The 26660-nt window shown below is 43.8% G+C and overlaps 1 protein-coding gene across 2 annotated transcripts; it reads left to right on the top strand.

Annotated features, from left to right (window-relative positions):
* Positions 1-26660, top strand: tiparp (TCDD-inducible poly(ADP-ribose) polymerase). Of its 2 annotated transcripts, none has more exons than XM_030067034.1 (7): positions 1-316; positions 1544-2614; positions 13454-13643; positions 14151-14338; positions 19441-19755; positions 22803-23060; positions 25015-26660. In XM_030067034.1, the coding sequence occupies exons 2-7, from the start codon at positions 1572-1574 to the stop codon at positions 25202-25204; spliced, it is 2184 nt and encodes a 727-aa protein (XP_029922894.1). In that variant the 5' UTR covers positions 1-316; positions 1544-1571; the 3' UTR covers positions 25205-26660. The 2 variants fall into 2 exon arrangements, with proteins under 2 accessions (XP_029922894.1, XP_029922896.1); XM_030067036.1 differs by lacking the exon at positions 1-316 and adding an exon at positions 747-1216.

Below are 26660 nucleotides of genomic sequence, written 5' to 3' on the forward strand. Positions count from 1 at the left end.
GGCTTTGCTCACCACAGCTGCGCTTTACGTCGGTCTCTCTCCCCTCTGCCAGCTCTTTCTATCCGGTAGAAGGAAGGAGAAGGGGAGAGCGGACGACAATCACAACTTGCAGGCTGAGAGCGAAAGGGTTCAGCAGAGAGACGTAGCCAGCTCCCCCTGTCAGCCCCAGCACAGCGACCCCGGACTGCCTGTAGTCCAGACACGGATATAGGATCTATCTCCAGACTGGATAAGGCGCTCCACGGATGTACGCACTGGATTTTACCCCCCGAGGAGAGTCGAGAACGGGGGGAGAGGAGTGGATTTTATCGATCAGGTAGGGGTTTGTCCTCTCGGTGTCAGAGAAATGTACAAAGGGTGTTTGTCTTTCCTAGATGGGCTCTGGGAAAGCTGCGCTATTATAAATCAAGCAGCCTGCCTGCCTGCTGCAGTGTTCCCCTGACAGGCAAGACGCAGTGCTTTTTATTTTTAAGAAAGCGCTTTTTAACTCCACGGCCGGTCTATAAATGCTAGAATCAGTGGATTAAGTGGTTTGATGAAGGGGAACGCTGCTGGGTGGCTGTGGACACGTAGTTCAAATAAAACAGCTCCGGGTGCCCCGTTTGTCTTTTGTCGCTCCTCAGCCGCAGTGGATCCCTCTGTTTCAGTGTGTGTGTGTGTGTGTGTGTGTGTGTGTGTGTGTGTGTGTGTGTGTGTGTGTGTGTGTGTGTGTGTGTGTGTGTGTGTGTGTGTGTGCCATTCTCAGACTGTACGTGCAAAGTTGCCCGGGCAGCGATGTGTAAGCGGCACGTAGACGGCAGGGGCCGCGTATCGGGCTCCCATGATCAAAATATATAGTCCCGAGAGAGAGGGAGAGAGAGAGAGGGAGAGAGGGACGTTTTGTTACAGTTTGACAATGATTTTATCGCTTCTACTTGGAGACGCAGCTGTAATTGCAAGTCTGACGCTGGTAGGGGACTAAAGAATAAAAGGAAAAAAAGACACCGTCCCGTTTTATACCTATTCGTAATAAATTTTATCTGAACAAAGACTGAATCGAGGCAATTTGAGATGCACTGAAGCTAAGTTTGGGAATGGCAGGGGTAGATAATATATTTTCTATTTCAAATCTAATGTTTAAAAGGAAATACGAGCCTTGTATTTCTCCCCAAACGAAAAATCACTAGCAGTGATATTCCTGTAGGGACTGAGCGCGTCTGCGGCAGCCTACTGGATAGTAAGTACCTTGTAGTATTTTCTCCTCCAGTGTCTCAGTAATATTCCCATGGGGACTTATAGATCTGATGTGATATCTGTGTATGAGCCTATCCTTCTCGAATTTAGGTTGTTATTATAGGATTAGGCCTAGAGGGTGAAGCTTTTCCAGGAAAGGAAAGACGAGTTTTCACAGTTATTTTTAATAGCCTGCCGCTGACTAATTAGGCTACTAACCTATTAATCACCGCTTTATGCGCCAAGATGACTTCACATTGGAAACTAAGATTACAGGATTATGTTTCCTTTGATGACTCCTTCTCTCTCTCTCTGTTTGTGTTTCTCTCAGGACTGTTGGGTGTTAGGAGAGGAGGATCATGGATAAAACTTTGCGCATTCTACAGAAACCCACAGACGGTGTGCCGACCGGGATCTCCCTGGACGTGAGTTTAAACATGGACGAACGGGAAGATTTCACGGAACAGCAGATTGTGGGACTCCCGGACAAAATCCCTCTTGTGAAGCCGTATTTCAAAAAGAAACAGAGGAAATTGGACGCCAAATGCCTCCACCGCGCCCTGGAGGACCCTATCCTGACCACTTTACTGAGCACCGATGCGCTCGTCTCCGGGGACGGGGTGTTTGTCCCCCGGAGCCAACCGGGTCGGACACCGGGGAACTTGTGCGCGGCGGCCGTGGTCAAGCAGAGCTGTATCGGGCCGGTGTGCCTGAAAGACTCGGGAGCCGCTGACGACGCCGCAGCTGGAGCCAGGATACCGGGGCTGATTACGCGCGACGGAGACGCGGAGATGGCCGATACGACCGCGGAGCTAGAAGAGACGGAGCGCCGCGGGGAGCGACTCAAGATAACCGGGGTGGATTCTACCTCCGACAGCCGCTGTTTCCAGTTGAAATCTGGCCTCAGGGCGGCCGTGGCCACAGTGACAATAACACCCCCCACCAGGGACATATCTCCCATAGTAGCACCCCAGCCTCCTCTCCAAGAGGGGGCCATCAAAAGCAGTGACCTCTTCACCCCCGGGGCCAAATGCCTTCCTGTCAAAGACAGCAGCAGCTTCGGGCCCCCCCACCCCCTCCTCCTTCAGGCCCCTCAGCCTGACAAAGGAGTGATATTTCAGGATAAAAGCGAAGAGGCCTCCCTGGACCTGGTCTTTGAGCTGCTCACCCAGCTCCAGTATCACACGCACCAGGCGGACTCAGTGTCGATCTGTGTGGATTTCCTGCAGGGCCAGTGTGTTTATGGCAGTGACTGTGCCCACCACCACACCGTGCTACCCTACCACTGGCAGATCCGCAGGAGCTGCAGCCAGACCTGGCAGAGCATAGCGGACGACTCGCAGGAGCAGCTGGAGAGACTGTACTGCAACCCGGACAATGAGCAAGTCAGGCTCAAATTTCAGTAAGTAGCCTACTATAGTGTTTACTGTACCTGCAGACTGCAGCGGCCCTCTCTGGTTTCACCACAGGGCCCTGCTGTGGAGTGAGCCCTGACAGGTACTTCTGTTTTGGTGCTGCTGCCTCTGGGCTGGGCTCAGTTCACTTTCAGTTCAACCAATTCAAAATAGGAACTGAAACCCAAATTCACACGCTTGTGGAAGAGCATTGTTTCAGTCACTTCTTTATATACTGGATAGGCCCACATCAACCATGTTATAGCAGAGCAGTTTTCAAAGGTTCATGTTATGAAGAAAACCCACTTCCTGAATGAAAAGAGTTGACTGGACCTATGTCTAAATTTGTTGTGAGTTTGGGCGGGACGGTGTATCAATAGTATATTGATATTGTGATATGAGACTAGACATCCTCTGAGCTATCTTGGATATCATAATATTATAATATTGTGTAGGTGTTGTCTACATGGTTTATAGGCTACATTACAGCAGAAGGGAGAAATTTTCTGAATTTATTAGACTGTTCTAGCTGATTTATTATTTATATCTATCTGCTTGGTCATCCTATCCACATTGCCAATAACTTTAAAAAAATCTCTTGTTTGTAACACACCACCCTGCAATACTATCTCAATATCAAGGGATATGTTTAAATATATTGTGATATTTGATTTTGTCCATATTGTCTAGCCCTCCCCACAGCCACCGTATTAGAGCTGAACAGTTTCCAAGTGAATTGAGCTGGAAAGTAAATTGGACCTGTATGTGTAAATGTGTTGTTAGTACTTGTGACTAGGTAATTAGTGACTTGGTGAATGATATGTTGCTTCTGGTTTGGCGAGTTGTTAACAGTTGGGTTTGCCTGAGCTTCCTCTTTGGTTTCACCACCTGTGAGAAACTGAAAGCTCCAGCTTACAGCTGTTTGATGCATGTGTGCAGGAACTGAGGGAAATTGATGGTAATCAAGTGGGTGTGCTAGTGCTGCTTTCACGGTTCATGGTATGTTTGGTTTCTTGATGTATATGTGGAAGTGAGTTAGTCATTTTGTATGGTGTGTGGATGCATCTGTCTGTGCCTGTGTGTGTGTATGTGTCATGTAGCTTATGTACACTATATGTTCAGTGCATACCTGTGTGCTAGTGTGTCAGGGATTGTGTCATCCTGTTGATGAGTGTCGGTGTGTGTGTTTGTGTTTCAACCTCAGTAATAACAGGCTGGTCAGTCCTTAGCTTTGTTGCTTCTTCTTCCAACCTTCATGTCTGTCATCTGCAAGTCTAATTGGGTCTCTCTCTGCTCCTGAGACCAGCTCTCTGATTGGCTGGAGCTCAGTCCAAACCAGACTGCGCAGCACCGTTGGCGTAAAGCTGTGAACTTCCATGACCCTCTGCTGCCTGGTGCGGTCACTGACACGGACGCAGCCGACTGCCTCTCTCTCCCTCCCTCTCCTTTTCCCTCACTCATAAACATGCGCACTCACTTGCACTGACACACACACACACACACACACACACACTTTAGACTACTTGGCACACAGATGCTCACACGAATCTGTTGCATAGAGAAGCTCAGTGGCTTGCAGCACTCACACGCACGCCTTTTAGCAGACAGAGATAAACCTCTCTTTCAATCTCTCACTCACACACACCCTCATTCTCCCTCTGTTACACACACAGGCACACACACACACACACACACACACACACACACACACATATATACACACACATGCAAGAACTTGGCAAGTCCTAGTGAGGCAACATAAAAAGCATGTGCAGCTTCCTCCAAAGCTGTACCACATGCATGCATATTCACACGCAAACACACACGCACATGAACACACGATGACACAATTATACAATTATGCCATTATACCACCCTACTACACATCCTCCATGAGTTATTGAGGCCACTGGGTGGGCCTCTGTGTGTGTGTGTGTGTGTGTCATTGTCTGTCTTTCTATGTATGTGAGCATCACACATACAGACATGGAACATGTGTGTGTGTGTGTGTGTGTGTGTGTGTGCACAGGCGCCTGTATGTGTCTTTGTTTGCATGTCTGTGTGTGTTGTTGATTTAGGTTTTCAACTCAAATTCTATGCAAAGCGCAAATTGTTCCACAAACAGCATACACACCTGTCGTGTCAACCCAAATTATTTCAGAGGCCATTTGACTTTTTTATGCTGTCATATATTTGGATATGGCAACATCAGTCACATCACAGAAATTTCAGTAGAAACTAGAAAGCTAGATTTGATTGTGACAGTGTGTAATATAACACACTTGTTACTGTTTAGCCATTTGTTGGGCAGAATAGTCTTTAGTCCTTGAGATCATAAATATTTTTACGGCACCAGTGTGTGCATAGTCTGTAATGTGTTTGTTCATGTATACGATTTTAAATTGAATGCAAATGATCATAAATATTCCTCGCTGTTTTCTCACTCCATGTGACCCTTTCACAAGCGGAGCGGGACTCGTATTGTCTGAACATCATCCTCAGATCCTCTAGACGTCCTTTTGTTGAGATACATTACAAGCTATGTAATCACTTTATTCAGGTTTGCCTTCATTGCATTTTAAAAACTTTGTGTCCCAGTTGTGTCCCATGAACGTCTTTTAAATGTCATCCACGCAGGGTTTCATCTTAGTATGGGCCTATGATTGTCAAATAATGGCTGTCGGTTTTCCTGCCATTCTTCTTCATCACCCTTCTTAACAGTCCACTGGAAAGATTTCGACAGTTCTCCAACACCAACGGGACATGACACTGAATGTTTGGAACGCAGCTTAAATATTTTTGATATTTTCCTAACCCTGACCCCAAAACGAGTTTGACAACAATTTGAGAAGGGAACAGTCAAAACATAACATTGACGCAACACATTTTCACTCTAGTTGCCACTGTGTCCTCAAAAAAAAGTTCATAGGTTTCTAGCTTTAGGTATTTTGCTGTACAATCTATAGTAGGTAAATAGAAATGTATTTCTGGTAAATACAAGTATTTTCTTCTGTTGGTGCCCCTATCTAATCTAGTGTTTTTACACTGTGTGTGGCGACCTACAATGGTTGTCAGCTTGACTCTGGTGGGTTCCTATTTTGTAAATGTACTCAGATGTGTTTTCTTGAGTGAATAGCTATCATCCAGTAACACAAGATAAATGCAGTATTAGTTTGGGGTTTCAAAGACTGAGCAATCTGCAGGGTAATATTCACTGCTGAGAGAGAAAAGGAAGTGAGCTACACAGTTGTGTTGTGGTCATTTGGAGCTCTCAGCTCAGTAAATGGTTGCAGCTTTGTGTTATGCTGGGTGCTTTTCTATAGAGATGCTATCCAACCTGGAGGTTCGCACACACACACACACACACACACACACACAGGGCTAAGCCATTGCCGTGGTAACCATAGCCAAATGATAGCATCGTTAGTGATCTAAAGAGCAGCAAATGACTAAACAAGCCCTACTGTCGGTATGGCAACACAGGCCTGTTTTTCCTGCTGCTGCTGTGCTCTGTGTGTGTGTGTGTGTGTGTGTGTGTGCGTGTGTGTGTGTGTGTGTGTGTGTGTTATAGAAGAGCTGGACAAAAGAGAAAATGAGTGCTTTTGTGTGTCTGTATGTGATTATGTGCTGCCTGTATGTGTGTGTGTGTGTATGTGTGTGCTGAGCTGTTCCCATGTGTGTATGATCCATAGCACAGGTTAATCCCATCCATATGATAAGCAGGAATGGAAGTCTGGCTAATCCGCCTTAGTCATGAACTCAGCAATAAGGAGGAATGTTACAGTCATCGCTTCTAAAAGTTATATTGTGATAATCCACTGCCTTACAGCTGCTTGTTAAGGGACAGACTGATACCTGTGTGTGTGTGTGTGTGTATGTGTGTGTTTGTGTATTGTGTGTGTGAGAGAGACGATGAGGGAGAGAGAGAAGTTAAAAAAATGTATACATAAACTAGATGCTCTCATTTTTTTCTCTCTCTCTCTTCAGAAATGGAAAGTAACCAATTCCAGCTGTTATTGTACTTGGTGAATACCTGTTTCTGATTGGCTGGAGGGTGTGTGTTCAAACTTTGTGATGTACACTTTTTTTCTCTTTTTTTTTCTTTTTTTTTGCCCAGCAGAGCGGGGGGTTTTCCACATTCGTAGTGGTCATTTTGGCATACTGGTTAAGGTTAAGGTTAGGCACACGTTGGTTATGGCTAACATTAGGTAAAGCCTGGGGGGAAACGTCGCAATCAGCATTCAGAATTCAGATTTTTGCAATAAAGCTTGAACTAAACCCTGTAACCATAGCAACAAACTGAAACTCAAGCTAACTATGCTACTTTAGCTGTTAGCCAAACCCCCTTGCCCTGTTTTTAAATTGTCGTTTGCTTGAGAAATATTACACTCATCATTATTTTCCAGCAGTTCAGTGTAACATCACCACCGACCAGCACTCTTTTTTTTTTTTTTTTTTTTGTGTGTGTGTGTGTGTGTGTGTAGAATAGATATGTGCCGAACTTAACCCACGCTGTCAACAATGCCGTGATTCAGGCCAGCTAAATCAGCTAGTAGCATCGTCGTTTCTACGGTAAGTGACTTCCACAAAGACAAACGGGAACAAATTTTTATTTCAAAAGCACAAAAGAGGGTAGAATAATAAAATCAAATAGAATGCAATACGTTTGTACTATCTGTTTCTGTACTATCCGTGTCCGCAATGGGGTTATTCTGTACATATTTTCTACGTACGAGCTCCTTTTACTCGAGGTTAATATTATGGCACAAAATGGAAATGTTGGGCTTCATCTTCACCATAATTTGCGTTCGTGCTGTTGATTCGAAGCGCACAGTCGTATGTACGTGAGAAGTAGAGGAAAAAAGAGAGCGAGCCCGTGGTTGGCCAGGTGATAAAAAGCCTTCCTTGTCATTAACTGACATAAAGAGTCACTGAGTACCAAGGGCAGAGCGACCTGACACAAAGGTGTGTGTGTGTGTGTGTGTGTGTGTGTCTGGGTCTGTGTTTATATTGTGGATATTTTTGGGCTACTTTTGTGTTCGAATGTTTTGTCTATGCAATTTCATATGTGGTGTGTGAAAGAGAGGGAAAATGGTTGTGTCTATGGGGCCTTCCTTGCGTGTGTTGATTGTGTGTGAATAGATAGGGTGTCAGATAATGTGACTAAATGTGCCCTGCGTGTGTGTGTGTGTGTGTGTGCGTGCGTTGGATATAACGTGTCAGACAGCCCATGAAATGAATCAGTGGGGCGAGGTCTGGGTCGCCCTGCCTCCTATTACTCAGCGTCTGCCTTTAACCCTTCCCTCTCCTCTTCTCTTCTCATCCCTCCATCTCTCTCCTGCCTCTCTAATTGTTTATCTCTCTCTCTCTCTCCCCCCTCTCTCTCTCTGCTTCTCTCTCTCTCTCCCCTTTACTCCTCTCTCTTTCATTCTTTCTCCCTGTCTCATTCCTCAATTGTCCCTTGAGGCTCCAAAGAGGTGTACTGTATGGGATGTGGAAATGTTTGAGCTTGCGTGCGTTCTTTGCTTCTGTGTGTGTGTGTGTGTGTGTGTGTGTGTGTGTGTTTGTCCCTGGCATGGCCTGTGTGTGTTGGTGCCTGCAGGCTTTCCGTACGCCCCTGCATCAAAGCAATATCCTCTCTCTCTCTCTCTCCCTTTCCCTCTCTCCCTCTCTCTCTTTCTCTCTATCAGCTTGGATCTCCCCTTTCTACAATAGGTCACTAACAGCGTTATTTCCTTTCCTCTGCTAATGTCAAACTCATTTAATCTTCCAGACAGAGAGACAGAGAGAGAGAGAGAGAGAGGGAGAGAGAGAGAGAGAGATGTTAGTATCTATGTCACTACTTCAATAATAAGACATTTTCTTCATGAACAACCCAGGACATGCAGGAGTTTACTATGTACACTCTTTTCCCCCCTGTTGTATGTATGTATGTATGTATGTGTGTGTGTGTGTGTGTGTGGTAAAGAGAGAGAAAGCGAGACAGAAGAGAGAATGTTCATGTCTCTTTTGGGTCTGTATGTGCCTCTATTCTGTACACCCTGTTTTCTATGTGTGTGTATGTGTGTGTGTGTCTGTCTGTCTGTGTGTGTGTATGTGTCTGTGTGTGTTCTTGTTGTGTGTATCTGTGTGCGTGCGTTTCACTTCACAGTCTCATCAGCCTCTCCGAAGCTAAGAAACAAAACCAACCAAGTTATATTTAGATAGATATCTGGTCAATGAATAGTTAGCATGAGGAAGTGACACGTACCCATGACATCAAGGTGTTCGTGTGTATCTGTGTGTGTGTGTGTGTGTGTGTGTGTGTGTGTGTGTGTGTGTGTAAGTGAGTGTTTTTTATGTGTGTATGCGCGTGTGAATAAAAGAAGCCCTCGTCAGCAGATTTGGTTGACTGGCTGACTTATCTAGGCGTGACTGGATGAAGTTTGCCTGTGTGTACATGAATCTTTTGAAAGAATGTGTGTGTGTCTGTGTGTGTGTGTGTGTGTGTGTGTGAGAGAGAGAGAGAGAGAGAGAGTATGAGTGTGCGCATGTGTTTTTTTTCTAGTCTGTGACGTTCACAATAGCATGACTGATGCTGGTATGCGGGTCCTTGTGTGTGTAGCCGTGAGAAAGTTCTAAGGTGTGTGCATGTGTGTCTCTGTACGTGTGTGTGTGTGTGTGTGCATGTGCAGGGCAAGATAGGGGATTAAAAGCCATATTGACAGTGGAGGAGTTTTCGTAACCTTTATTTTTCCAGGGACGGGCTTTACTGTAGAGCAACACCCGTCTCCCGTCCAGCAACACCCTGGTGAAAAGTGCTGAGCTCGAGGGCTGGTTTCACTCACCTCTACCGTGCCGCCTTCCCTTTTTGGTCAGCGGTCAGCGGGTTTTTTCCATTTAAACATTTTCATGTGAAATAGATGCATCGAATTAGAATGGGTAAATGGAAACAGTGAATTTCGATAAAATTCCCTCATTATCACAAAAAACGGTTTCATGCTTCTTGCAGCAGAAACGCTTTTTATTTGATGCAGTAAAACGCAATGGAAACACATTTATTGAATGAAATAATGATTTAGAGCAAAGGCTTCTTCTCATGGGAGTGTTTCCCAACATCGTTCCGGTTCATGATCAGAAAGGCTATTTATTGTCTTCGGCCGAGCTGATATAAATTTTTGGTTATATTCTGAAAGCCTGCCTGAACTTCAGCTGGATAAGAACACAGAGCGCTCATGCAGTGCTGAGCTGCATTTGCATGCTCATTTCAAGTCGATACACACAAGCATTTATGCACACACTTGGTGCATAGCCGGGCCTTCTCAGCTCAGTCTTGAGACACATCCTTGTTGCCAGAGTGACCGTGTCTTGTGTCTCTGTCCGACTTTTGATTGGCTCCCACGCCGAAACCACAGTGCACTTAATTTAACCGGTGGAATTTTATTTTTAGAACAGAGCAAACTGGCTTGGGAGAGAAAAAAAGAGGGACAGAAAGACTTGAAGGCTTTGAAAATCACTGGCCTAACCTCATAGAAGACCTTTGCGTGTGTGTGTGTGTGTGTGTGTGTGTGTGTGTGTGTTCAGGAACAGAGAGTGCACTTCCACAGTCTGTGATTGGGGTCTGCATGACAGAGTAGGTGTTACAGGCCTGTAAAGTAACCTGCCTATAAATGTGACAAAGTTCACTTAACTTCCTCATAATAATAGCTGTGCGTGTGTGCATGAGTCATAAGTCACCGCTGACTTCACAGACACACACACACGCACGCACACACGAATGCACGCAGGCTCTTGTCATAACATATCGTGGCAGGCAGGCAGGCAGGCAGGAACTGTTCTGTACTGGGAGAGAGGAAGAACCATGCAGGTGTATCCAATGTACTTTCTTTTGTTCAGAGAGAAAATAGCGAGAGAAGAGACAGAACGTAGCCAAGAAACAGAGGGAACGGAACAGAGAGAGAGGACAGAACAAAACGGAGCAGCAGTAACCAAAACAAAACAAAAAAAAAAAAAAGACAAAGAAGATGAAAAAGGAAAGAACAAAGAAATAATAAAGTTAAAGAGGAGGAGAGGATGGCAGGAAACTGTTTTTAGTTGAGTTGTCATTCTTATTCCACTGAATCTGTCTGTTCTCCTGTACTATCTATCTGTCTATCTATCTATCTATCTATCTTTCTATCTATCTGTCTATCTATCTATCTCTCTGCCCAATCTCGATGGCGATCTTGTAATTCGATAATTGCTGTATCACTGTGACACTAGTTACATTTTTGATCCTGCACGTGCTCAGTTTTCCAACTACATTTTCATTTCCGCATACAGAAATAAATATGCAGTCATACTATGACTTAGCAGAAACACCAGCTATAAATAATAAGTATGTGTGTGTGTCTGTGTATATATGTATATATATATACAGTATGACCGTATGTGTATTTTGGAAGGCGAGATGACTGAGCACCACTTATTATCACCTTCCTAAGCAAAACCACTGTGTGTGTGTGTGTGTGTGTGTGTGTGTGTGTGTGTGTGTGTGTGTGTGTGTGTGTGTGAGTGAGACTTAGCAATACTTTCGGGGATACATGTCAGGCTTATGACCAGTTAACTGGGGCCGGCTTGTCCAAGTGGGGACAAAAGTAAAAGCCCGATGACTGTTGACAGTATCATTGCATTATAATGTGGAGTTTCACTTCACTCCATGCTATTGAACTTATAACTTGACAGTAGGGCTGAACAGTTAATTGATGGATTAATTGAAATTTTATGGAAATTCTAATATGGCAAAATGCATCGCAGGAGCTACAATTTTTTTGAAAGGAGAAATATGTGAAAAAACAGCATTATAAATGACTTAGTCTGGTGCTACAGAGACACCCTGGCCTACAAATTTTCCGGGAACATGTTTGTTTGGTACCGAACACTTTTACGGTGAAAATGAAAATTATAATGCAAAAATTATCATTCTTACAAAAATGGTGAATCATATCACAATCGCAATACATGTAAAATTACTCCTTCCCAGTTCTCTTGTGCCTGCAGGCTTTCCATACGCCTCTCCATCGAAGCAATATCTTCTCTCTCTCTCTCTCTCTCTCTCTCTTTCTCTCTCTCTCTCTCCCTCTACATGCTGTTGTTCATTTACAACTCAAGGTTGTTAGTGTTAGTGTTTGGGTTTTAGATGGCAGCTGTGAGAAAGGAATGTAATTCATGCAAGTTATTTAGTTCACCAAAAACATAAGACTCATACATATTTTCAGAACACAGCCCTCACCGTCCATACAAACACACTCGCTCCCAGACATACAGACACACACATCCTGACATCTGACCTTTGACATTACATCCAAATCGTTCCCCAGCAAAAATCAATGAGCCCATTAACACGTTTTTCAGACTGTGTGTGTATTTTTGTGTGTTGTGGGTGAGAGTGTTTCCCACAGTTTGCATGCCCTTGTGTGTAGTGCATCTGTGTGTGTGTGTGTGTGTGTGTGTGTCTCAGTGTGTTTGCGTGCCTCTCTGCCTGCTTGCTGTCCATGGCATAGCGTGCCAGCGTGTGTTGCCCATGTTTGAGTGAGTGGTATGTCTGACCTAGAAAGGACTTGCCAGAGGCCCTATGGAGGACTAATGTAGAGAGAGTTCACACACACACACACACACACACACACACACACACACACACACACATAATGAGGTTTTGACCCAGACTTGTCGAGACAGAGAGGGGTTAAGGGAGGTTGCTGTACCAAATAGCACAAAATAAGGCCAAAAATAATGTTACTTTCTTTATTTCCAGTATCTATTTGTTATTCTTCAGTTGGTACTAACATCTCATTGTGTGTATTTAGAGGACAGTACAAGTGTAGTGAGTAGGTAACCACATGAAAAACAGGAAAAACTAGTAATCTTACCCCAATGGGTGCGAGTGATTCAATAAAAAAACAATCCAGAACTCAGCTGGAAGTCCCTGAATGTCAAAAGTATCTTTGACCTTTGACCATTTTGTGGAGAAAGGAAAAAGACAGCTCCCTTTGGGGATCAACAGAGAAAGAAAAGAAAAAGGAAAGGTAGATCAGCTCCTTGATGACATCATGTGTTTCAGTCCTGTGGGGGTTTAGCCTCAGGAGAGCTGTTAATGAAATGGGCTTAAAGCCACAAACAGCTTTTTCCTGGCCTTTTGCTTGCTTAGGCTGATGCATTTCCTGTTGAAACAGGTTGTTGGGGGCGGGGTTTTATACACGGAGGCATCTTTCAAAACTGTAAACCAATTATTTAGGGAGTAGACGGCAGTTTTATGTGATGGGTGGATGAATTTAATGCTTTTATTGATTGAAATGTTTGTTCAGCATTACTTAGTATTGAGGATACACTGTTTACCAGGATGTAGAAATAATGGCATTTTGGCATCAAAAAAAATAGAAGAGAAATATGAATGTACTGAGCTCTTATTGTACTAAAGTCTGAGTCTGAGTCTGAGTCTGAAACTAAATTCTGGCATGGAAAATCAGCTAACAAGTTGAAAAAGTGCATTGGATTCTTAAGTCAAGTGGCATTGAATGCTTTGATGTGTGTAAATGTGTGTGTTTTTTGATTATATACTGTATGTCATGTGTTTTTTCATCTATGGATGTTTGCATGTGACATGTAAGCCAACTCAATATGAGTGAGCAGTCAGGGGCTCCGTCATTTTTTTCTCCAGGACTTTTTAATAGTCTGCATGGCTGCTGATGAAAATATAACCTGTGAGCTTTCAAAAACAGGACAGCCTCTTAAACTTTAACCACAAGGTCACACTGACTTAAGTAGATTGTGTGTGAGATATTCAGCTGGTGTGTGTGAGTTAAACTTACCATGTGCACTGTGTGTTTCAGGGGTCGAGTGTTTTCCCTAGACTTTGGGGCGATGCGAGTGTGTGACCTGGAGTTTGACCGCGTCCGGCGACTGACCACTCCTCCCAGCCCCTTAGGCCCGCCTCAAGCCAACGCAAACCCCGCCCCCAACTGTCACACCGTGTGGAAGTACTACTGCAGAGACAACTTCGGCTGGAGAGAATACTCCGAGGTGAGGCCCTGGGTCGCTGTGTTTCATGCATACCAGTGTGCATGGAGCCAGACGCATTAACTCTGCCCACACCAATCAATTGTCTAACCACCGTGATGGGATTGATGTACCAATGCACACACACACACAGACACACAGACAACACCTAAATAGCTTGTGACACAACTGTTCCCAGAAAAGCAGCAATTTATTCCACTGACTCAGTAAGGACTGGCTGTGCTCTATCCAACCTTTCTCATGTGTGTGTGAATATTTCTTTCATGATCACACTAGTTATCAACTTTCTGTTATCTGAACATTGTGCCACAGTTAGCTGACACTTCCCTCTCCAGTTTTTCCCTTCCCTTTCCTTCCTTGAATGCAGTGTTACAACACCGCCTTTGTAACAATTCTTTTACAAAGGGAGACGCAAAGTGCACAGTTGCTACAGTCTTTGTGGTCAAGAAAGTAACCTCAAATTTTCCCCCTCTTCTTCTTCTTCTTGTTCTTCCTCTTCTTCTTTGGCAGCCGGTGGTGAGGCTGATTGAGGAGGCGAGTGGGAGGGGTCTTAAGGAGGTGCGCTTCATCACGCTCCAGAACCAGTACATCCTCAACATCAGGGAAGGCTTCCAGCAGAATGCGGTGTTTGGTTTCAGACGTCAGATCAAGAAACGGCCCATGTTCATGTCCTCCGTGATGCTCACACCCCACCTGCAGTAAGTGGAGACGTTTGTCAAAAATACACACAATGTTTGTGCTTTAAAATGGAGAGACCTCTCTTTGCAGATGATCCCCTAAAGGAATACTCCAACATTTTGGGCAAAATACCCTTTTCCGACATACCCAGACTGAGGCAAGGTGTTCAATACCATTTTCACCTCTTGGCATTAAAAGAAAAAAAAAAAAAAAGAGTAAATTTAGGAGTTCTATACCTTCAGCGGTGCATGGATCACTGAGATAGACATAAGGACAAATGTCTTCAATGGTTACAGTTCCTCCATTTAACTTCTCCAAAAACTTGTCAAAGAGACTAGTTAAAAAAAAAAAAAAAAAATCAAGACAAGTTTTTCAAATACACATGATACACTGTGTAAATAAGACAGCTTCAGAGTTGCTGCAAGGTTTATTTTTCCACATTGACAGAGCTAGGCTAATGACCCCCATAGACTTCAAGTCATTATGCTAAGCTAAGATGAAATGCTACCCATAGGAACCGAACCGCTGGACGTACAGAGGTGCAAATGGTATCGAACATCTTGTCTCATTCGGAGTAAGTCAGAAATAGAGTATTTTGCCCAAAACATTTGAGTATTCATTTGCACATGCTAACACCTGGCATACAGTACATCAAGAGCCTGTAGGCAGCCAGCATTGTCTAATGCTGAAGATAGACCTTTTAGTAACGCACACTTGGTGTTGTTTGTTCTCTGCCAACCCTGATGTCATATGAAGGTTAAGCTGACCAGTGGTTTAATTTGGTCCTTAAACATGTCTTTAAAAGAATAAATGGTGTAAATGGTTTGAAAGCTGCAAAAAGGTATTATTTCTCATCATTGAATCAAGCATCCCCTTAAGTGCCATGTAGCATCCTAAAATACACTGATAAAGGTTTCTTCTTCTTCTTATTATTATTATTATTTGAATTTCCCCTTTCTGATAGACGTGATGAGCATGCTTTTTTGTCTGTCTGTATGTCTGCATCTGTGTCAGGAGATATCTGTCATCAGTCCAGTGCTAGAGGTTATCAGCTTGAATTACCTTTTCTCTCTTCCTTCCTCTTCCAATTTATGACACAATCATGATAGACGCTTTTTCAGTGCAAAGTTTCTCAGCCATTTGGCTTGTGACCCTCAAAACAAAGGATCACTGGCTGCACAGAGCGGTGAACAGTCCAACTAAAGGAGGATTATCCTTTTTAGCATGGGAAAAAGCAGAAAATCAAAAAAATAAAAACATAAAAATAAAATTGTGTAACAGAAACATGTTTTCCCACCCTATAAATTATCTCACAACCAAAGTATTGACTAAAATTATCTCGCAACCTGCTGGGAGGTCCCAGCCTCCATGTTGAGAAGCAGTGCCTCTCTGTTTTACCACACTCTGCTCTCAACCCTGTAACAGCACACTCAGTATACTGAACATGAAGCCACACTGACTTGTGCTATTAGGGTGAGCTCCCTGATTTTACACAGTGTGCTGGTCCACGTGCACGTAGGTATACACACATTGTGCTAGTCAGTATGTAACACACTGTCTCCCTGTGCCTCTGTGTGCTCTGTTCCCTGTTTGGAGACAGGCAGGCACACAAAGCTCAGTACACAATGCTAATGCTGTAGTTAGGGCAGACTTCTCAAACGCATCTGAACACCAAGTTCACCTTCAATCTGTTCTAAGTCTGCGACACATTAGCAGCCCGGGTTGAAATTGAAACCTATCTTAACGCTAATTTCACCTCTGATCTGTTGTAACTCGGTATAATCAGCCTGACTTACCGCGACACTGCAGCTCTCCTATCAGTGGCCCTGTGTAGAATGAAGCCGGACTGAGCTGCTCCAACAAGGCCCGAACCAGACAGACGGAAAATGAGATAATGAGGCAGACGAGGAGAGAGGAGACGGAGGATGACAGATACGCAGGGAAGGAGAGGAGAACAAACAGATGGAGAGAGAGAGGGGACAGTTTGAGAGGAAGAGAGACACATAGGGAGAGTCAGGCGAGGTGTGTGAGAAAGAGAGTAAAGGACACATGAGTTGATCCAGAATTGAATGACACACTGCCAGCTTGAGCCTCTACACTGCAGGAAAGTCATTTAAAATCATAGCTGTATCAAAACAATGGAGAAAACCTGCCACTGACGTGATATAATTTCACTTTTCTCCAGTCCAAATCACCCGTTTCCATGAACTTTAATGAATCCAGCTTTGATTTCTCTACACTAGTTGAGTATTTTTCACTGTTTCAAGACACTGAAACATGACTCTTAAGATATTCCTAAAACAAGTGAAAGTGGAATGGAAAACAAGTGGGCTTATCTCACCCCATTTGCATAGGTTTTCACTCGAGCGACCTCTTAAAACAGACAGGGTTTTTTAGCAGCACAGTCTGCTGTGGCTGCCCTGCCAGTGTCCCACATAGCGGGAACGCTGGAACGAACTGTTCCAACAAGGCGAGAACCTGACAGGCAGAGAAGACAAAATGGAGAAGAGGGGGGTGAAAGAGAGGAAATGAGATAGAGGAGAAGAGAGAGGGAGAGAGGACGAACGGAAAGAGAAAGAAAGAGGGAGAGAGCAAGAGAGAGAGAGAGGTCCAAATGGTTTCCAGATTCCAGACCGGGTGCAGAGCAGAGCGGAGTGGGTGAGCGAAGGAGGAGTGTGAAACGTGACTGCGGGGAGCTGGAATGTGGAACGAGGGATTTGTTCCTGGGACTTTTTCATCTGTTTGTTCAGTCCATCAATAGCCGCCTCTCTGCTGCTGCTCTCTCTCCCTCCTTAACCCGTCTTATAAACACTGCAACGTTGTATTTATTAAAATTCATCACAGAGTGAAACTGTAGGCATTACATAAACGCTTGCGATGACAAATATTCTGTCTCTCACACGTGTGTGGCAGTTGCAAGTGTGTATACCCATATGTGTGTGTGTGTGTGTGTGTGTGTGTGTGTGTGTGTGTGTGTGTATCAGGAACAATCTGTGCTAAGCTTAAAGGTTGAGGTCATTAGTTTGATTGGCATCCTCCTTCTCTTTCCTTCTGTCATCTCTCCCCTGATGATGATGATGTTATTTTCAGCCATCTCTTCATTTCACCGTCCTCCTTCCCCACCCTCACTCTCTTGTTATCTGTCCTAATCTTTCTCTGTCTCTCTCCCTTCCCTTTTCTGCTCCTCTTTCTCACTCACTCCTCACTCACTCCTCACTCTCTCTCTCCCTCTCCCTCTCCCTCTCTCTTCCTCCTTCTCTCTCTCCCCACCCCAACTCCATCATTCTCTTGTTATCTGTCCCTTTTCATTTCACACTTGTTTTCTTCAGCAGGCCGTCTGTGATCTCTTCAAAACACACGGGGAATAGAGACATCGATTGTGCGGAGAGCTCAAGACTGGAGAGACAAGATAACAGAGAGAGAGAGAGAGAGTGAAGGAGAGAGAGAGAGAAATGAGATGAGAAACTGTCACGCTGCCTCAGAGAATCATACTGATCACACAGTCTCTTGACAAGACATATACAGACGTGCTCACACACACATACACACACACAGACACACACACACACACAGACACATACAGACACACAGAGACACTTTCTTACGGCTGATAGGGCTAACAGCGTTTACACTCACAGAGCGATAACATGACAGCCAAACCACTGTTATTGACTCAAATGCCAGACAATAGTTTTTCTCTGCAACACTTCCATGACAGCTCCACAATTGGCATTTTAGTTCTCTCTCTCTCTCTCTCTCTCTCTCTCTCTTTCTCTCTCTCTCTCTCTGTCTCCATCTCTGCTTCTTTCTCTTTGTCACGTTTCTTTTCATCCCCTTTCTGCTCTCTCCATCTTCCCTTTCTTTCTCTCTCTCCCTCGCTCCTACCTCCCCGTCGTCTTGTTTTGTGTCTGGGTTTCATTTTCACGCGGCCCCTCTGTTTGTTTGGTCGATGACGGCCGAGGCTGCCGTGGAGCCGCTACGCTCCGTGGCGGCGGTGATGTCATTGTTGACAGTTGCTGGAATACGATTTTGGAAGCGGCTCTCGGTCCCTGCAATGGTTCATCGCATCGGACAGTGGTTTTGTTTTGCGTTCGGGATGCGGCTCTTATTGGAAACACACAGGCACCAACGCAGATGTGAGATAGCATAATGTGATGTATGGTGGATGCTTTGGTTCGCTGTTTTATAAACGGGGAACATTGTGAGTCCCTGGAGGCTGTTTGATGCTGACCTTCAGCAGGGAGGGAGATTGGCAAATGCAAAAAGCACTGTTGACAGAAACAAATATACAAGTAGAATATAACAAAATAAGTGCTTTCTTTCTTTTTTAGATTCCAAAGTTGTCATAAAACTGACAGTCCTTTTCAGGGAGATGTGTTTTGAAATATCACATTTTGTGTTGCTGGTGAAATCCCTGAAAACCTCGAATAGAAAAATACTGGTGACTAGTGGTGTGAATCATGTCATCTGACAGAGATTCAATTCAATTCAGCTTTCACTAGTTGGTGATTCAACATAAGGGAAATTTTTAGTTCAGATTCAGCTTGATTTTTGGTTCGTAAACTGCAAATCCAGTCGATCACTCCATTCAGTGCTTCTCGCCAAAATGTTATATCTCTTTATTAAGCATGTGCAATACTATCAGACCATCCTTTTTCATCTTTAAAGTGAAAATAATAAGACAAGAATCAACATATTATCAGTCAATATATTATTGACAAAAAAGTTGCAGTTCATAGTATTCTGTTAGGTCTAGAGATTAGATCAACACAGTGTTATATCTCTGTTATATCTCTGTTTCATTTGATGCATCCGTGCAACAAATGAATTGCTGCACCCTCACTGGTGACCATCATCTTTTAGTAAAAACTGCCCCTCAGTTTAAAGCCCAAGTATGATGGCCTTTGCAGTTGAAACTGCATTTTGCATTTTAGTTATCAACCCTATTTGTCATTGAAAGTGCTAAAATCACTTTAAAATACTTTCCTCTTACAGCTGATGGTGCTAACATCTTGTGTATGTGCAAGTGTTTGTGTGTATATATACACTGAAGTACATTGAAACAAATCATGAACATTATCTCTATACAGTTGTCTAATGTCTGGCTCCTCTCTCTCTCCAGGACTTTGGGAGGCCTCTCTTCATCACCTCTCCCCTCCTCCTCCTCCTCCTCCTCCTGCTCGTCTTCCTCATCGTCCATGGATCTGTCCGTGTCACACCCCCTCTCACCAACATCCACAAACCCACCCAGCCTTTTTCCGGAGACGTGGTTGCCCATGACAACGAGCCAGGACTTCCTGCAGGTGCCGGTCTCCCGTGACGACCGCAGCTACCGGACAGTGTACAGCCTGTTCCACAAGACCGTGTCGGAGACCAAGTTCCGGATCCTCAAGATCCTGCGCGTGCAGAACCCCTTTCTCTGGGAAAAGTACAAGAGGTCAGCCACAGAGCTAAGCTAAAGCATTTTTCTTAACGTTAAGGAGGCAGGCAGTCATCACTGGAGACATCAGTGGGACTCTGTTATAACCATCAGCTCATTAAAGTCTCATTACACAAAACACTTTTATCAAGATCAGAAGAGAGTGTTGCACAGGTGCAAAGTGTTGATACCCGGGTTCAGACCAAAATGTAGAAATTATGGTCGGGTTTGGGTCCAGTCCGGGTCAGTTATTTCAGGCGGTAAATGCAACCTAGAAAAGGAGGACAAGCAAAATCTTGGGTCGGGTTCAGACACAAAAAAAGAATGCCTGTCAGTTTCGGGTCAGGCTCGGTTACTATGCTCCCGTCTCACTTTTGCTGCATATGCAATGGTGTGTTGTGCAGTTGTGGATTATGCCAGGAACTGGTCGTACTAGACTGCTGTGACTTGGTTGACTTATTAATCTTAACCTGTTACCAGCTATAATGTCATGGTGGGAACAGATTGTTTTCCCAGCCAGGGAATAGTTGAAGAGATTAGACCACACTGAGAAACACCAGGCAGTATTCAGGTTATTTGATAATGTTTTCTCACAATGGTACTGTACAGTTGCACCATAATAAGATGCTGTGTGGTTTTGTTGTTACATTGTGTTAATGGAATGGTTCCCACATTCGGTTCCTCCTTTGTCCTCGGTTTTGCGTCTGTGGGACAAAATATGTTGTTTACCCTTTTCATCCAAATTTGAGCCACTGAGTTCAAGACTATTTTTGAATCGAGCCTCATTTGGATGATAGTAGTGGAGAGATATTATATTGCCTTGTTCTGAGATTTTGACAGTTGTGAAAGATGGGGAACAGCACCACATCTGCAGACTTTCCCTTCTTTGAAGGGAAAACAAAATGTTAACACTGAGCATGAGACGGACTAGTTAAGATGGACGCTTTTTCCAGTGTCCAAGACAGCAACAGTGGCATGTCTGCTTACAGACGTAAACAAGAATAACCAGCACAGGATCTGAGAAAAAGGTGTGAAAAGAGGAAGGAGAGAGAAAGAAGGGCGAAGGGTGGAAGCAGCTGTGCAAGGCTTCGTGAGAACAAGTCGGCAGTGGTGTGTGAACAGGACGGATGGAGAGGCGCTCGGTCGTGATGATGTTCCTGTCGTAAACGGTGGGCTAACCGCTTTGGTTAGACTAGGGGAGGTCCTATCAGCTGTGACAGTTGAACACTCCCACACTGGCTCGTACCACACGGTTTCACAATGACTGGCAGCCTGTGTGTGTGTCACAGGGACACGGGAAGTGTTGTCCCCACTGAATGTCAGTTGATTTCCTTTTCTCACACTATAGCTGAGGCAGAATGAGTAATGGCTGTGAGAGTGTTTGTGTATGTATACGTGCGTGTTTTTGTGTTTCCTATGCACAGGATATGTATGTGGGGAGTGACTGTTGCACAACACTATTTGCTTTTGTTGCATGATAAGTTTTCGAAGTCTGTGTGTGTTTGTGTGTGTGGGTGAGTGAGTGGGCAATGAGTTGACATGCTAGATTTTGAAGTTAGGTTAAGGCGCTTCTGTTATGCCGAAAGAGATCATCACATCTCTTAAAAATGGCATAAATGCAGACAGGCAATAGGGCTGAACAATTAATCGAAATATTATTGATATCACAGTATCTAAATCACAGGAGCTACAATTTTTTGATAAAGGTAAAATGTATGACAGCAACATTATAAATCAATTACTGTGGTGCTACAGAGACTCCCTACATCTGGATACAAACTGTATCCAGATGTAAGAGAATATGTTTGTTTGGTACAGAACCAGCAAACATCACACCATCATCATTTTAACAGCTTTTTCAGTGAAAAAAATATTATCACTCCTGGTTCAAGTGTGTGCCATACCACAATCACAGTATCTGTGAAATTATTTGCACCATAGCAATAAAGCCTAATGGAGAGTAGAGGATGTGTGTGTGTGTGTGTGTGTGTGTGTGTGTGTGTGTGTGTGTGTGTGTCTGTGGCGTCAGTCTGTGTCAGGTCACACGCTGTGGGGTCACGTGAGGTCACGCTGGGTCTACAGTCTATCCGGCTTGCAGCGCTTTCACCTCTATGTGGCTGCTTTATCGGCTCACACCAAGTGAGCTGTGTGTGCGTGCGTGTGTGTGTGTGTGTGTGTGTGTGTGTGTGTGTGTGTGTGTGTGTGTGTGTGTGTGTGTGTGTGCATGCGTGCGTGTGTGTATGTTGCTCAAGAAACAGCAGTTTAGGTCCAATGTTCTTATCCAGTCTTAGACCAAATAAGGTTGTGATCACAACTTTTGACTAGCAACAGAGGGATTTCTCCTAGCTGCTGACTAATTCATCACCTGAGAGATGATCTGTCTTTGTGCATCAGCCTGTTGGCTATCGCATTGTGAACCCGTCAAGAGTGAACAGCAAAGTGCTTTTTTGCATTTAAAATTTAGAAAAAAATAATAATTAAAAAGAAAACATGATAAATCTTTGCTCACACATACAGATTCTCCGTATCCTCTCTTTGTCTCTGACTGGATGCATTTCAATACAAACTGTACTTGTGTGGGCTGCTGCCACTGGATGTTTTAGTTTTATTGTTGTGGCTGCTAGAAGCTTTTTTGTGGATGCTTGTGTGCATGTGCTTGCATGTGTGACTAATATTCATTGTTAACACTTTTTTTTCAAGAAAGTGAAACAAATCAGCCAGTAAAATGAGATAATCCCACTTGTATCCAGTGCTAATCAAATTAGCATTGGAAACAAGAATTTTCTTGAATCAAATGTCATTTTCCTATTGCCTTATTTTGCCTTGTTTCAACATATTTATACTTGATACATAAAAATTCCTGAAACAGGTGAAACTGTATTGGAAACAAGAGGGATTATCTCATCCCACTGGTAGATTTGTCACTTGTTTGAAGAAAAACAACACTAGAAAAACGAGACTGAACAGAAGACTAAATGACTTGTTGAAATGGAGATTTTGCTTGCAGTGTAACCTTGAATTCAGCAAACTGAAGCTCACCTCCTGCTTTTCTTCTTCTCTGACAGGAAGAAGGAGTACATGTCACGGCGTCTGTCAGAGATGGACCGGCTTCTGAGCGAGCGCCACCTCTTCCATGGCACCTCGGCCGATGTGGTGGAGGGCATCTGCAAGCACAACTTTGACCCACGCGTCTGTGGCAAGCATGCCACCATGTTCGGTCAGGGCTCCTACTTCGCCCGCAAGGCCGTCTACTCCCACAACTTCTCCAAGCGCTCGCCCAAAGGAGTCCACTGCATGTTCCTGGCCAAGGTTCTTACTGGCAGGTGTGTATGGCTGCTTTATGTAGATAGCCAGTGAGATGCTTTTTGGTGGCTTTAATAAAGGAGGAGACTATCCAACTCTTTTGGGGTCTTATTTTTACAAAAACAAAATGAAAAAATCTTATCGGGCTGCAAGGTAATGCTAGTGCAAATTAACTTAAGTGTCATTTTCTTGATACGAGTTGTGTGCTTCATTCTGCGTTGTCTCAGTGGAAAAGCTTATCTAGGCCACCTTGTTGTGGTTCAGGTGTTAGCTGAAAGGAACATAGCTTTAGTACTTGGAGGAAAGATAAGAGTTTATTTATCCTCTGGGTTTATGTGCTTTAACCCTTTCTGACTTTCCCCTTCAAATTTCCCTTTAGTAGTTTCAAAATTAGCTATATGTAAGTTGTATTTCACACTTAAATTGAGTGAAAAATTCCAACCCAAGATGCCATTGTTGTATGGTTGCACCATTACATCAAATAGAAAATATATAAAATAATATAAAATAATATAAAATGTTTTGTACATCTTTTTATACACATTTCTCTGTAATTCAGCAGGGCATGTTTGGTATCTTTGGAAACCTTGGGATCTCCACTAGAATTGAAAATAAAGCTCTGTGGGTTTGAACAAAGCTCAGCCATGCAGCATGCATTTGTAAAGACAAACCCACCAAGAGCTGAGAGCTGAATAAGTTTTAAAGTGCCTCAATGTTTTGTTAGAGATAGTATATGATACAGGCCAATCTTGCTCCCTTCAGCACATATCTTCACTGAGATGACGTCTCTCTCTCTGACCTGTCTCTTACTCTTAGTGCTTTCAAATTAAATGTACAGTACACATCAATATTATTTGGATTATGCACATCCCCCAGGCTATTAGTCATAAACTGTAGGGTCAGTCATACTATATCATGCTAATTCTTTTCCTCCAGTGTGAATCCAGTCTACAGCCACACGTGTAAAACAGCTGATTTGGCCGAGACCATAGTACATCACTAGCTTTGTTTTGCTGCACCAGACATAACTCTGTGGTGTGCCCAGAGGACAGTGTGGTGGTTGAAACGCCAGCATTTGGAACCGCACCACACGTGCGCCCCTCCACTCTCAGCCCAAGCTGAATACTCGCCACAGCCCAGAACAAGACATTGCTTCCAGATCTGAGCAGGGACATATTCCAGTGTGGTTTCAGACATCTTGAGGTGCACTTGAATTTTTGAGGCTGTGCAGCTGTCCAAAAACAGTCCTTGACTGTTGAGAACACATATATCAAGCACAGCTCAAATATATTCAAATGTTATTTCTTGCAGGCCTGTTTGCTTTCCCTCCTGTGTCTCTATAACTTCTACTACCCTAAAGAAAGTGTGCCTGCTTAATTTTACTGCCTGCCTCTGTCTCATTATGGCACACTGGATATGTGGAACATGGACTCTTAAGCATTCACCCGCTGTCTGTGCATTTTGTAGTTGAAAAACATAGTATATTTTACTGTAATTTACATTATTTATGACTCCAGAGAAATATTTTTGTACAAAGATTGATGGATCATGGATTTTTAGAAGCTGACATCAATATATTAGCAAGAAAAACAAAGTCCTTTACGAGTTGGCTGATTTCATATCCTTACATTGCTTTAGTTGCATGCACTTATGTCGTACTTACATTTTATGAGGTTTTCTTAAACCCACAAAGGAGCGGCAGACCTGTGGTTTTCATTAAACCTAGGATTGTGTTGATTTAGATGGTAAATTAGGGGAACCATTCCTAAGCACTATATGTGGAACTGAACGACAATCCACCCAATAGCAGCATTTTTCTTGGTGAAAACGAGGGGATTAGAAGCGCTCGGTTAAATAAAACTTGAAATGGCAGAGCAGAGGTTTTCAGCGCAAGTTAGCCAGTCAAACTGCTTAGGTAATTGTGTTAAACTCACAACTGACCACGCCTCTCTCCTGTCTGTTCTGTGTTGCCAGGTTCACTGTAGGAAATCCTTCCATGCGACGCCCTCCACCCATCAGCCCCCGTGACCCCTCCAGTGACCTCTATGATTCTTGTGTCGACAACTGGGTGGACCCCCAGATCTATGTAATCTTCAACGACGACCAGAGCTACCCTTACTTTATCATTCAATACGAGGAGGTACCTAGCACCGTCTCCGTCTGAACGCTGCATCAGACCTGGGTCCATCAGTATTTGCGAAATACTTCTGTACTTCTGCATGTTTTGTTCTGCGTAGGTGGTAAATGGGTGGTGTTTGCCAGACAAAATGACAAAGAAGAACTTTAGACTACTGAAAGTCAGAATTTTGTGTACTTTTCCATGACAGATGTCATACCTGAGAATGTCCAAATAGTCTTGATTGAGTAAACTTCACCCATCTGGTATCTACACAGTTTGAAACAAAAGCTTAGAACTGTTTGCAAATCGATAAATGATCCAGGTGTGCAGTGGACCAGATCAAACCAGACCAGACTGGATTTAGCTGGTCGACAAAGGAGCAGAGCAGAAGACCACCTTACTTACTGTGTCATCCGGGACAAAAAGCCACCTATTACTGTGGTCATCAAAGACCAGACGAGATCAGATCAAACAGGTCAAAACCAGATTCAGCCGGCCAAAACTGGACTGGACCAGAGCAAAACCTGTTTGATCCAGTGTTATGAGGCTCCCGGCACTGAGGACATCTGAGACCACACTGACTGGAGTGGACAGGATTGTGCTGGGCCAAACTGGACTGAGTTGGTCCAGACTAGATCAGATGTACCGCATTTCATCATCTAACATGAAGAGGAACCCAGTGGTGAACGCTGCACCAGAGAGAACTTTGTATACATCAATCTAACTGACCTGGATCAGACCCGGGAAAACACAAAGCTACACCCCTTATCATTTTAACTTGGTATCTAGTTGAATGGCTGTCTGAACTTAGTTAAACATCAAGCTAAACTGTTCCCTTGCTCTGTAGTAGACAGTAGCGCCCTGCTAGTGCTGTGAATGAACCAACTGGAAGCAGTGACCAAACAGCCGGTGGCATCTGCACATTAATAGAGTTACCATGGTGACATCCAACCCCACCTTATTCTCTTGAATACAAAAGTCATAGTGAGCATATAACATGCCTCCCACCCATCGGTTCTCAAGTCTGTGTACTGCGTGTTTGAATCTTGGACTTGGACATCCATTTTGTGGCCTCTTCAAACAGACAGTGGACATGTGTTTCAGTGGTACTCAGTGCTATCCAAATGGACATGTATGTAAACAGGCAGCCATTTTGGGGCCCGAACAGAGATTTCACAAGGAGACAGTGCTGTTTTTGGTAGAACACTTTACCTTTGCGCCTATCGTTGTGGTTACTCGTGGGGTATTGAAGAGTGTACAGTTTCACTGAGACTTGATGCTGCAGCAGCAGCGTAGTGCTTTGTCAACAAAACCAAACTCCCTGAAACTCATCTCTCTTTTGGACCGCTCTCTCTCACTCTGAGAGACCGTAGACATGTTTTATTGAAACAAACTGTACATACGTACGTTCTCTTTGTTTATATTTGAACTGTGTGCCTTTTGTTCATAAAACTGTTTATTTATGTTAGTTTAATGTAACATTGATTAAATAAAGAATATA

This window comes from Myripristis murdjan, chromosome 13, assembly GCF_902150065.1.
Source record: "Myripristis murdjan chromosome 13, fMyrMur1.1, whole genome shotgun sequence".
NCBI lineage: Eukaryota > Metazoa > Chordata > Actinopteri > Holocentriformes > Holocentridae > Myripristis > Myripristis murdjan.

Bases quoted from the DNA above. Each gene is read 5' to 3' on its own strand.
- tiparp (XM_030067034.1), top strand. From the start codon at position 1,572: ATGGATAAAACTTTGCGCATTCTACAGAAACCCACAGACGGTGTGCCG. The intron at 2,615-13,453 runs GTAAGTAGCCTA...TGTGTGTTTCAG, and splicing joins CAAGTCAGGCTCAAATTTCA to GGGTCGAGTGTTTTCCCTAG. The intron at 14,339-19,440 runs GTAAGTGGAGAC...CTCTCTCTCCAG, and splicing joins ATGCTCACACCCCACCTGCA to GACTTTGGGAGGCCTCTCTT.